Source organism: Nymphalis io, chromosome 17, assembly GCF_905147045.1.
Source record: "Nymphalis io chromosome 17, ilAglIoxx1.1, whole genome shotgun sequence".
NCBI classification, from domain to species: domain Eukaryota; kingdom Metazoa; phylum Arthropoda; class Insecta; order Lepidoptera; family Nymphalidae; genus Nymphalis; species Nymphalis io.
Genome location: NC_065904.1, coordinates 7,266,059 through 7,278,380, shown reverse-complemented (window position 1 = coordinate 7,278,380; position 12,322 = coordinate 7,266,059). Strand labels below are relative to the sequence as shown.

The window sequence follows — 12,322 nt, the reverse complement described above, 5'->3', positions numbered from 1 at the left end:
ACAATTTAATATTCCATATTATATGCTTTTCGAAGTGAAATTAAAAACATACCATTTCATCTCAGCCGCAGCATCCAATGTTCCGATATTCTTCCATAAAGTATTTAACACTGTGCCTATTTGCATTGAATATTCTACGCGATCATTTAAACTAACATTCTCATACGCCAAATTTGGATGTGAATCTGCAAAAGAATAATTTGATAAAACAGTGCGCTAAAATAAATATAAAATAATATAGAATAAAAACTCGACATCATAATTTTAGCCTTTTTTCGTACAATAATAAAATTCATACCTAATTGGCGATCAATCAAAGATCAAGAAAGAAAAGATCCATCAAGAAAAGATTTGTGGAGTCTGGCTAAAAATATTTATATTCTTACCTGGTGTTTCTTGATATGTCGTCAATTTTTGAAGGTAATAAGGCATCAATGGCAGGTTGTTCGACACTCTCTTAGTATTTCCTGGAATCGTATCAGCTACATCTTCGCTGTTAACTAAACTGTGCATATTCAAAAACGGTAACGGGTAATTTACCGTAGAATTGGAAAGCAGTTTATAAATTTCAGACACAAATGTGACGGCGAGTGATGAAATCCTGAAAAATATTAAAGTTAAGGTAAACTCTGAGTCATTATTTACATAAAATACATAACTTAATTAAACTATAGGCACCTTTGACGTACAACTTCTTCATCTTCGCCGAGAATTTTCTGAATTACTTGAAGCTGATTAATTAACATGGGCGGAAATCCTTTCATAACCTTTACAAAGTTAATTAAATCCTCTAAAATTTTTAGGGCATCTTTACTAAATAAATTATTTTTATTTTCATCGTTCGGTAATTTGTTAATAAATCTTAATAAAAGAGGTTGTAATACAGTTATTACTCTTTGCACTACGTACAAATTAATGGGCAATAGCTTAACTTCAGATCTTAATTTTAGCGCTTTAGTGGCATTTTCGTTTATGTTTCTTAAATTTTCTTGGATTTCGCTAACGGCAATGTCGCACGGGACATCGAAGGCTAAGGCCACATTTGATAAATGAATAGGATCTATAACAACTTTAACAAGTTGGTTGTTTAATGATTCATTGATATTTAAATGTGTTTTGTTATAAAGTTCCACTTTTGCAACACATAAATCGTATTCTTGTTCATTCTGATACAATTTTGGTTGTCCATAATATTTTCGTAATATTTTACTTACTTTGGCAATTTTCGAGTGATCTTGGTCATTAATTAAGTTTATAGCCTCTATATCATTTTTAAATTTCTCTAAATATCTTTGATTTGTTGGTATTTTAAATAACTCTCCAATCAAATATTTCTGTACCCATTTACAATGAACATTTAACAATGGAATAATTTCTTCCCTTAAAATTGGAGTCCTTTTATTTCTAGCTTTTTCGAATATTGATAAAGAACATACATTAATAAATCTATCACGCCAGTTAAGTAATTGTAGTAAAAGGCAGACGATGTCATCACTCATTGAAGATACGCTTGATTTTATTGCACTGCCGATATAGTTATCAACAATTTGAAGATAGATTTGACAATTTTTCAAAATAGGATATTCTACAAAATCGTCTGTTAATTTTCCTTCAGAAACAGCGGAAGAGTAGTTGAATGCAGAGAAACCGGTAGATGGCAAGAAAAACTTTATAACAATGTTTTTTAATTGTAAAAATAATTGGATAAACTCTGTGTTCACTTCGGAAACAATCATGTTATCTAATAAATAGGATTCTGTGAAAAACCTTTTGTAGGATTCAGATTTTAAGCTGCCATTCAAATAATTAAATGCTTTATCATTCAATTGGGAAGTTAAAGTGCGTAATTTATTTTTATTTGGTGCTTCTCTATTTAATTTTAATAAATAATTTACTATGTGTAATAGTTCTTGAGGACATTTCTGATATGTAGTCAATGTGCAAAACAGAGAAATTAATGCATTATCTGTAGTTATTTCTTCATTTGCTTGTTTAAGTGCAGAATATGCAATTCGTTTTGATATTTCATAAGAAGAATTCGTGCATAATCCTTTAACTGTTAGTGTATGATTAACGTCATTAAGCACGATGGGTTCATAGTTCTCTGTTCCCAATTCAAGTTCTAAGGCTTTTAGCATTGTGTTTTTCATTTCAGCGAGAGATGTGTTTACAGAAGTAGCAAAATCACTTCCACTCCTCGGTTTTATGTAAACATCTGAAAAACTATTTAACAAAGCCGTCTTACTCGATATTCCGCGGAGTAACTGTTGCCAAGTTAAATGAGCTGCCTGCAGCAAATGCGAGACAGTTGGACGATCTAAACCTGACAAAAAAAAACATATGTTCAATTAAGGTTGCAAAAATACAAAATGATATCAAATTTGCAATACTCACCTTGCACGAAAGCCGTCATCGATTCGTGACACCGTATGCAAATGTCATGATATTGGTTGGGAAGTCCGCAAGAAGAAAGCAGAGCAACTAAATCCATGTAATCCATTGTCTCTGATAACCCTAAGTCCCAGTCTTCGGAACTTAATAAGAAAATTTCGACTCCTCGATTTCTCATGGCTCGAGATATTTCCCCATATTTTGGATCCATTGTGAAGAAAACTCTAAAGTTTGCATGTGGTTTAATTTCACTTAGTTCACCTCTCTCTGGAATATTTAGTACTCCATTTGGTTCTAATAATCCATTTAATCTATCTAACACGGCTGCCGATGTCAAGTTTACGTTATCCAATAGTAGCCATGAACCCTCTTCCATTGTTTTTACAAGCAACGAATCTACCCATTCAAATTTACCACCGGCGTTCACTGACAAATGTTTGGTCACTTTAATTTGTAGTTTATGTAAGTTATCTAAAATTTTCTTTATTCCTTCGCATGATATGCCACATGATGTAGTACATTCTAATAGCTTCTTACAATGATCAGAGAGGAATTTCAATTTTTCTTTGAAGTTTTTGGTTTCTTCATCTGTGAATTTTTTATCTACAAAATTTGATTGGTATGATTTATACCGATATAAGTTACTAAGGAATGTATCTGATTTCCATTGGTAAGTTTCTTTTACCAGCCAAATATTTCGAACAATCTGCAATGTTATTGTTTCTATTTCATCATAAAGATTCTCTAGATTTCTATTAAAGTCTATTTGCTCAAAACTTCCTAATAGATCAGAAACATCCATTGCTGACGTGACAGGTACAACATGCAGTTCATTTCCGGTTAAATCCGCTAACACTTGAACGATGCTACTTTTACCAGTAGCTGTCGGACCCACCAGTATGGAGAGCCAATTCATTTTAATATTTTGAGCTAAAGCTTTTAAAGTTGGTAGTTGATTCCTCAGTATTAACAAGTTTGTTTCTAATGAACGTCTATTTTTGAACGTTTTTTCTCTATTCCGCTGTAGTTTAACATCCCCTATAATTATTTCATCGTCTTTTATATCGAATTGGGGACTAGTATTACTTCTTGGATAAGCTGGACAAAATATTTCATCATATATTTGTTTCATTTTGTTTTTGTCTTCTTCGGTTCTCATTCGGTTAATATATAACATATCAACAAACTTTCCTGGGGCAAGTTTCTGACTAAAATTATCGTCATTTATTAGTGCTTCACACCATCTCTGAATGTCTCTCAAATTCATTTCCCATGGTCCACCTTTATGGCCCCATGTTTGCATTTGTGTAATCTCATGTGCAATTATGCAATTAAATTTAACAATCCTGTGTAAAATATCTTTAGGTAAATGAGGATACTGCGCATCGACAATGAATAAGAGGTCGTCCTTTGTCAGTGTGTCAATATATACTTGTGTGAATCTATTTAAGAATGAAACTGGCAATCCTCTTCTAGCTCCGCCTTGTTTCAATGGGTTTTGACAAGCAAATAATTTTGTTTGTTCCTTAACTTTAAACGTTTTACCAAGTTCTGGAATATATATTTCACCTCTGTGATCAAGACATGCATTGAGACCTTCAAGTACTGGTTGAGGAGCTAAGTTGAGTTCATCTAGAAGTATCCAGTCTCCATTTTGAAGAGCATTCAAGAATGCACCTTCTTTAAATGTAAATGAACCATCTTCGGAAGGTAAATCAGTCCCAAACAAATCAGTTATGTCCTGAAATGTAATTTATTTAATATTTATTAAGAATAATACAGTAAATAATGAATATTTAAATACCGCTGGCGCGTAAAACAAAGCAGCTTTAAGAGTGTTTATATTTTGATCCCATTTTTACCATGAAATTGGTATTTTTTCCGAGCGCTTAATGTTATAATGAAAATAATAAGTGCAGGCTTTTTTATCACTTTATCTTAATAAACAAATGAATACTACATAAAAAATTTAATAATAATAATTAATATTTCATATATGCAAGTTGAATTCAAAAAAAAAAATTGTAATATAAAACTAAACTTACCGTTTGATCACTTAAGTTGATGCGAACAACTTTATGTCCAGAAGACTTAGCTAAAGCTGTTACCAAACTAGTTTTTCCGACACCTGGGTTTCCTTCCAACAGAATTGCTTTATTTAATTGTAAGCCACGTAATAAACGCAAGGTATTCGATCCAGTAGTTGGTGCGGTAAATGTAAAGGTCTGTTTTTCTTCTAAATTTTTATGAGGTCCGCATTCAATGAAGAATGGTTTGATACCAAATTTAGAATCATTTGCTTCAGCTTTAAGCACCAATTTCTTATTGCTTAATACTTCTTTCAATTTATCTGTATGTTCGTTACCAAATGTTTTAATTTGATTAAGTAAGAATTCTATAGCGTTTTTACGTAAAAGAACTAACGTTTCGGAATCAATATGGCCTGTGAGAGTCGTACCGAAACAATCTAAAAACGTCAGACAAGCTCCATGGACATAAGCTTCGGAAACGTCTAGTAAAGCTTTTGTAACTGTTACATTAATGAATTGTACCCACGAAAGCAAGTCTCGTATACTAAATGGGAATTTGTTGGTAACTTCTGAGTTTTTTAACCAATCCGTAAAGTCTAAAATGCAACTGCCGATTCCGGAAGTGCAATCCTCTTGATTTCCTAATGTAATTCCTTTACCAACACTTTTTTCGAGCACTTTTAGTAAATCTTCCTTTGTACTTACATGATCGCACCATATTTCTGTAAATCGATTGCGGAGAGCTGGTGATAATTCTTTCTTACCAAAATCACCACCAGGATTCATAGTACCAATAAAGTGGAAATTCGTAACTGCTGATATAACTACAATATCTGAATTGTTTTCCATACCCCGTTCTGATAGAACCAATTGTCTTTCAGGTTCGAGTAGTGAATTAAGTCTTTCTAACACACTATCATCGGCTAGAGATATTTCATCAGCCAAAAACAAATGGCCATTCTCCATAGCTTTGATCAACGGTCCATCTACCCATTCAAATAACCTGCCGTCGTTATTATATTGCCTCACTGGGCGGAGACCACCCAAGAAATCTGAACTTTCTGTATGCATATGACAATTAACAGAAAGTAGCTGTCTTTGACTTAAGGCAGCCAGAACTTGGCAAATAGTAGTTTTACCACATCCCGTTTCACCAACTAAAAGAACAGGTTCATTATGAATGAATGCTTTCGCTATTAAAACTGCTAATCTTCTCATATTAAATGTCCACACTATGTGTGAAAATTCGGCAAGCTGATTGTTTAGGAGCATTTCTAAAATAGACTTTGACACAGGAGACGTAGTCGCATGCAGGCTGAAAAGATTATCAGGGTTTACCGTTCTTTTAATATGCTTCTCTATAACTTCCTCTATTATATTTCGTTCATCTTTCTGACGCACTTTACCAGCCAGAATTAGATAACCTTCATCAGCAATGTGTTGGTCCCAATCATAAAACTTTTCTGTTGTTAACATATCTTTGGAAGCATATTTATATCTTTGACCCCACCTGAACAAATCTCTCAATGTAATAAAACCATCTTTGCCTTGAACCGCTGCTGAACCTCGCCTTCTTACCTGTAATTCGGCCATTACTTCTATCATCTTTTTACTATAAGTAGGAGGTATGTGACATCGTTGATGTAGAATAGTTTCTAATTCTTTTCTAGGTATTTCATCAAAGTGAAGTTCCACGAACCGATTTCTGAAAGCTCTCGATAACATTTTTCGACCACCATACAAACCAGGAGGATTTTGGGTTGCGAAAAGCATAAAGTTTGGATCAGCTTTAACAACTTGCTGCGTTTCAGGAATGAAAAGCTCGCGATTGTCATCTAAGACACGGTTGAGCGCTTCCAGCACATCACTTGGTGCTAAATTCAACTCATCAAGAATTATCCAATAACCTTTTCTCATAGCTTCAACTAGAACGCCTTCCTTAAAAACTAAATTTCCACTAGAATCGGTTGCATATGAACCTATGTACTCTTGTAAATCTGTATGTTCGTGATTGTTTATCCTTACGCAATAGTTTCCAGACGCCTTAGCAATATAAGTTATGAGAGATGTTTTTCCAACAGAAGTATCACCTTGAAGTAAAATGGGCAATCTGCCTAAAGATATAATACGTGCAATGTCGCGAAGATTCTTCCGTACAGTAGGGGTCAATATATAGCCGTCAGGAATATTTATATCAAGCTTTCCTTGCGGAATCCAATGACCTTCAAAGAGTAAAAAACTTTGTCCTTCCACTTTTGGTTCTGGAATTAATTGCTTCAGTACAGAATTTAAATTCTTTTTTCCTATGACTGCCCTGAAATATAAAAACATAATTAAAAATACAGGTCATATATTTTATAATTAAGTTATGTACACATTTCTACTTACTTAGCAATCATAGCTTCAACTTTGGGATGAGACGATCTATCTAATTGTGTAAGAAAAGAAAGACAGAAGGCTTCATACAAAGATCGAGTTACGGTGCCACATTTTGCTTTAGCTGCTGCTGAAAGAGCCCTACATAGCGTTCTCAAAGAATAATGTGGTGCATTACCTGCAAAACATAGAATATCGACAGTGATTAAAACATACCAAAATAACTATAATTTAATGACTAACAATTTACATAAAATAATATTATATCTATACCTGCTCCATCCACTAAACTCAGTTTTGCTTCTTTCTTTACTGTAGCATAAAAGTTATAAATTGCTTCCAAAACAGCCCCACTTAAATTCATGTGATATAAATAATCACCTATGAGCAACATTAAATCATTTCTTACTGTTAGTTCGTCAATGAAGAACTCAGTAAAACGGTTCCTTAAACCCACTGGTAGGTCTTTTTTCCCAACATCTGTAGCTGGATTCATACACGCAAAAAGCGTAAAATTGGGATGTCTTTTAATAGGAACTTTATCGCCTTTCTCGAGTAATTCTATACTCTCGTTTTTGTCTTCTAATAATCCAGCAAGACATTCCAATATTTCTGCCGAAGCAAGATTGATTTCATCGAGCAAAACCCAATACCCATGTTGCATTGCTTTAACGAGAGATCCTTCAATAAATGCAAAAGTCAATTTAGAAGCTGCTTTTACTTGTTGTTCCAATTTTGTTAGTTTATTTCCAAAAGCTACCCACACTTTTAACTTTTCTAATTTATTTTCGTTCGTCAAACGAGTTACAGCTGCCTTATGACTTTGTTTCATCAAAGCCAACAATGCGGTCCAGTTCTCCGCATCATAGCATGATTCTATATGGTTTATGAACTTTTTATTCTTTTCCACATTATAGAAACCTTTGAACATCTCAATGTATTCTGTTTTTATTGGTCGTACGGCATATTTGAGATCTACTGGTTTGTAGCCTCCAAGTAAATCGGCTGAATCAGATTGTTGGTTCATATTTATAACAACAAGTTTATGACCAGTTTGTCTTGCCAAATACTGTATTGATGATGTTTTACCCGTACCTGTCTCCCCAACAAGAAGAACGGGCTCGTTTGATGTGACACAACATGCTATTTTTTCAAGTAAGCAAGCTGACTGACGTGTAAATGAAAACACAACTTCTTTTTTATCAAAATCAATCGTATCCAAACTTTTCTCAATTCGTGGTATTTTAGATCTTCCAACTTCCAACGAATTTGGATGCAATGATACATTTGGTTTATAATGTTTGCAGTAAAATTCCGATTTCGTTTCAACAATGCCCAAACACGTGCCAACTTTCTTTGCTAATTCTAACCTATGTTCTGGTGATGATATGGAGCACGTGAATATATCCAGGGCATCTTGAAGAACTTTAAGAGCCGAATCTGGACTCGAAATATTAAATCCGACTACCGACCTGGCACACCATTTCATAAGATCTCTAGTTGAAATTAGTCTGGACCCTCGCATTACGACGACATTCGAATATTTTTCATTGGTTTCTGTTGATGATAATGAAGCGTCATGGTTGCCTACAGAAAACATCATGAACACTTCTATCATCCTCGAACAGATGGTCGAAAGACTAGAATATTTAGTCTGTATTATTTCTGCCAACTCTGACTGAGATAAGGGTTCAACATTTATTTGAGTCAAGTGTTTTTGCAATAATGTACTTGAATTAGACAATTTCTTCTGGAATCCATAATTAGTTACTACAGTTCTGAAAGGTAGAAAACAAATTAATAAGTACCTTAGAGTAAATAAGTTTTTCTTTCTTAAAATAAGTTTGTTTCCTACCTCTGGGTAACAAATAATTGAAATCCTGGTGTAACTGGTAAAGCATCTCTGTACCCTGGTACACAAAGTGTGTTTCTTTCTAACAAGGAACTCAATGTTGATGCCACGTCTAAAGCTGCACAGTCAATATCTTCCAATAAAAGCCAATGGCCATTTTGAACTGCCTAAAAACAAAAATAACTTTCAAGCAAAATTTCCTGGCCCAAAACTACTAACAATCGTATCTTTTTAACATACCTCAGTAAGGACACCTGGTGCCCATATAAATTCACCCGGAACATCAGTACATTGATGAGAACCAAGCAGCATTCGTGAGTCAGTTTGATCACCTAGCTGAACTTTTTTAAATGCTACACCCTTACGTCCCGTGATAGCGGCTAAATGTTCTACGAGAGAAGTTTTCCCTGAACCCACTGGACCCATTAGAGAAAGAGCTTTACCTGCAAATATTTTACACAGATTATAAAAGAATCTTATAAACGTTATAGGTATATTATTGAAGAAGTAGAGTTAAATGAATTATTTTTTTCAATGCAACTTTACAACATATTAAAATATATACAATATACGCTATGTTTTTTGGAAGAGATCTCTTGTTGCCATATTTATACTTGTTAACATTCTTTCTTTTCATTGTATTTTTTATTTATTTAATATATCTATTATGATACAAAACTACATAAATTTAGAAAAAAATCACATACCTGATGCTACAGCTAGAGCTAAGCTTCGTAAATTGTTAATGGTTGACTTAACAGGCACTAAATGCCCAGATTGGATGTTACTTTTATCATATATTGGTAACAATATACCGTCAATATTTACAACATTGCTTGAATTCATATTCAATTCATTTATATTCCCGTCAATAATGTATGTTTCTTTAGCATGAGGTACATTCTTTATTTCATCTTGTTCTTTGAGGTTTAAATGTTTTGATAGCATTTTTGATTGTGCTTCAGTCATATTTGTTAGAATAGCCATACATTCCTTCACCATCCTATAAGAAAAGATTATTATATATAAGCAGAAATATATTATCAATTATTGAGTGTTAAAAATATTGGACATTGTTTTTTTTTATAGAATAGGAAGGTGGACGAGCATATGGATCACCTGATGGTAAGTGGTCACCAACTCCCTTAGACATTGGCATTGTAAGAAATGTCAGCCATCGCTTACATAGTAAATGCGCCACTAACCTTGGGAACCATGATTTTATGTCCCTTGTGCCTGTAATTACACTGGCTCACTCACCCTTCAAACCGGAACTCAAGAATATTAAGTACTGCTGTTTTGTGGTAGAATATCTAATGAGTGGGTGGTACCTACCAAGATGAGCTAGCACCCTACTACCAGCAAAAAATAAATAACTCACCATCGTATTTCAGTGTTTTCATGATTGCTAAAATTGACTACAAATGTAGTCCAGTCCCATTGTGTTGATAACTCATTTGGCAATTTGCTAAGTAATGTATAACAACATAATACTATTTGATAGTCTGTTATCTTTTGTCGGTAATCCAGCAATCTTCGTTTTTTTGGTGCAACATTGTAGGAATCCTCATGATGAATAAATACTTCATATGGTGGTATTGCATTAATTTGAAAGTATTTCAAGGCATATCTAAAATAGGTAAAATTATGTAATGTCGTACCATCTGTCCATTAATAAATAATTATTACAATACGAGTCGGCTGTATAATTATTTATTGACAATTAACTTTAATAGTAATGTATCTTATATAAATAGCAACAACATTTAATTATTTTCTTTATGATATTTGAATTGAGCAACAATCATTCCATTATATTCCATTTTGTAATATACCAGTAGTGATATATCCTTATGAAAATATCAGTAGACCTATAATAAATTAAGACACTAAAGAATATCCAGTAGATTACAATAAGTCAAATATTTTTTTCTATCCTAATATCTTTTGCAAATAAATTAGATAAGATAGTTTTCAAGTTTTGCTCTATGTCTGTTTCGTTATTCATATATATAATTTCAACATATTGTAATGAATTATAATTAATGATGTTCCATCTATCAACATCAGTTACATACAGGTTTATAATTTTTTTGGATTATAAATGCACGCATGGGTTTGTTTACATCTTTGTTACACTTTCACATCTTAACTACTCAAACAATTATAATTAAATTTTGCATACACATTGTCAGGGATACAGAAAAGGACAGGGCACCCAAAACAGCCCCGACTTCACATGCGGGTGAAAGCACAGACCGAAACTAGTTATCTACAAAGTTTGCTCCTATACATCATGTTGATTGCATGTGCATGTTGATTGCATGTGCATGTTGATTGATACTCAGTTGCAATTCCAATTTCAAAGTTAAAGATTTTATTATTTATAACAACTTTGCATCTAATTTTGCCTTCTAATATATATTTTTCTTTGCCCTATAATAAATATAATAAGTTTTCCTTTATATTTTTGTTAGTAAATTATATCTAAACTCACTGTAGAACATCAGGGTGGTCACTTAACATAGCCAGAGCTATTGAAAATTCCAAATGGTGTGTTTTTTCCAAATCAGTACATTGATCGTAATTTTGATTTGAAAACACTGGCTTCAAAGGGATCTTGCTCGATACCAGTGCCAGCAGTATGTTAGAGAGATATTTCTTAAATAAGTGTGCATCTTCAAAGTTTAGAATAAATTCTGATAACTCATCTATCACACAATTGATTTCAGTTTCATCTTTTTTCATCAATTCCTAAAAAAACAGAAAATATTTTAGCCTGTAGCAGAAACAATTCTAAGGCATGTACTTTTCACACAGCATAGATGCAGTAAGGTAAAGTTCTTAAAATATGGTTCTGAATAAATCAAACTAATATGGATCCGTTTATTTAACAAAATAAAGAGTACAGAACTCGGAACTGGAATGAGACAATATCAAGATTTTATTCTCACAAATTTACTTTCCATTTATTTGTTTTATTACATAAAAGTTAATTCAACAACACAAAAACATATTATTTAACAGTAATAAATAATGATTATATGTGAAACAATAAAATAGAAAAAAGTTAAACACAATGGAAGACTAACCAAAACATGCTGACAAGTTTTTTTCAAATTTGAAGTTTTTGCTTCTAATTCAATGTTTTTAAGAGACGTTACAATTTTATCACACATTTTCGTGAACTTTCAGTTACTGCAGTTAAATGGTTTGTGCGTATGTGTTTTTTAAAAATAAAAACATTGTCGCCGGTAAAATAACGTGCCTCTCACGTGGGTTTATGGTGATAACTGTGACATTGACACTTGTTATTTTTTAATTTTATCTCTTTTAGTAAATAAAAGTAATTGACCATAGATTTAATTATGCGCCCTAAATTTAATTATGTCAGTATCACTTTTTATAAATAACAAGTATCAACGATTTTAATTTTAACAAATATCAATCACATCATTGCTAGTATATAAGAAAGTTATTTTTGTTAAAATACCAATTAGTATATAGCATACATAAAATGTGTAATATTACAACAACAAAACACAACACTGATTTTTACACAATCACAGTTCTTGAATATATGTCGCTTTAAATTAAATTAAGTATTAGCATATCGCATTTGCGTTTAAATTATTTTTATACGCTTTCATATTGAACGTATTACATCGTTCAT

The 12,322-nt window shown here is 32.7% G+C and overlaps 1 protein-coding gene across 2 annotated transcripts in view; it reads right to left on the bottom strand.

The window, feature by feature from the left end:
- LOC126774801 (midasin) overlaps positions 1–11,918 on the bottom strand; it is a 29,703-nt gene extending 17,785 nt beyond the window's left edge. For both annotated transcript variants that reach the window (XM_050496362.1, XM_050496363.1), the window contains exons 1-13: positions 11,742–11,918; positions 11,147–11,403; positions 10,031–10,279; positions 9,357–9,652; positions 8,890–9,092; positions 8,653–8,816; positions 7,071–8,575; positions 6,810–6,975; positions 4,437–6,735; positions 2,395–4,132; positions 679–2,323; positions 387–601; positions 53–185 (exon numbers count right to left, since the gene is read on the bottom strand). In XM_050496362.1, coding sequence (XP_050352319.1) covers positions 53–185; positions 387–601; positions 679–2,323; positions 2,395–4,132; positions 4,437–6,735; positions 6,810–6,975; positions 7,071–8,575; positions 8,653–8,816; positions 8,890–9,092; positions 9,357–9,652; positions 10,031–10,279; positions 11,147–11,403; positions 11,742–11,828 — 8,957 coding nt within the window. In that variant the 5' untranslated portion in view covers positions 11,829–11,918. The remainder of the gene's footprint in view (positions 1–52; positions 186–386; positions 602–678; positions 2,324–2,394; positions 4,133–4,436; positions 6,736–6,809; positions 6,976–7,070; positions 8,576–8,652; positions 8,817–8,889; positions 9,093–9,356; positions 9,653–10,030; positions 10,280–11,146; positions 11,404–11,741) is intronic.
- Between the last annotated feature and the right edge of the window lie 404 nt (positions 11,919–12,322).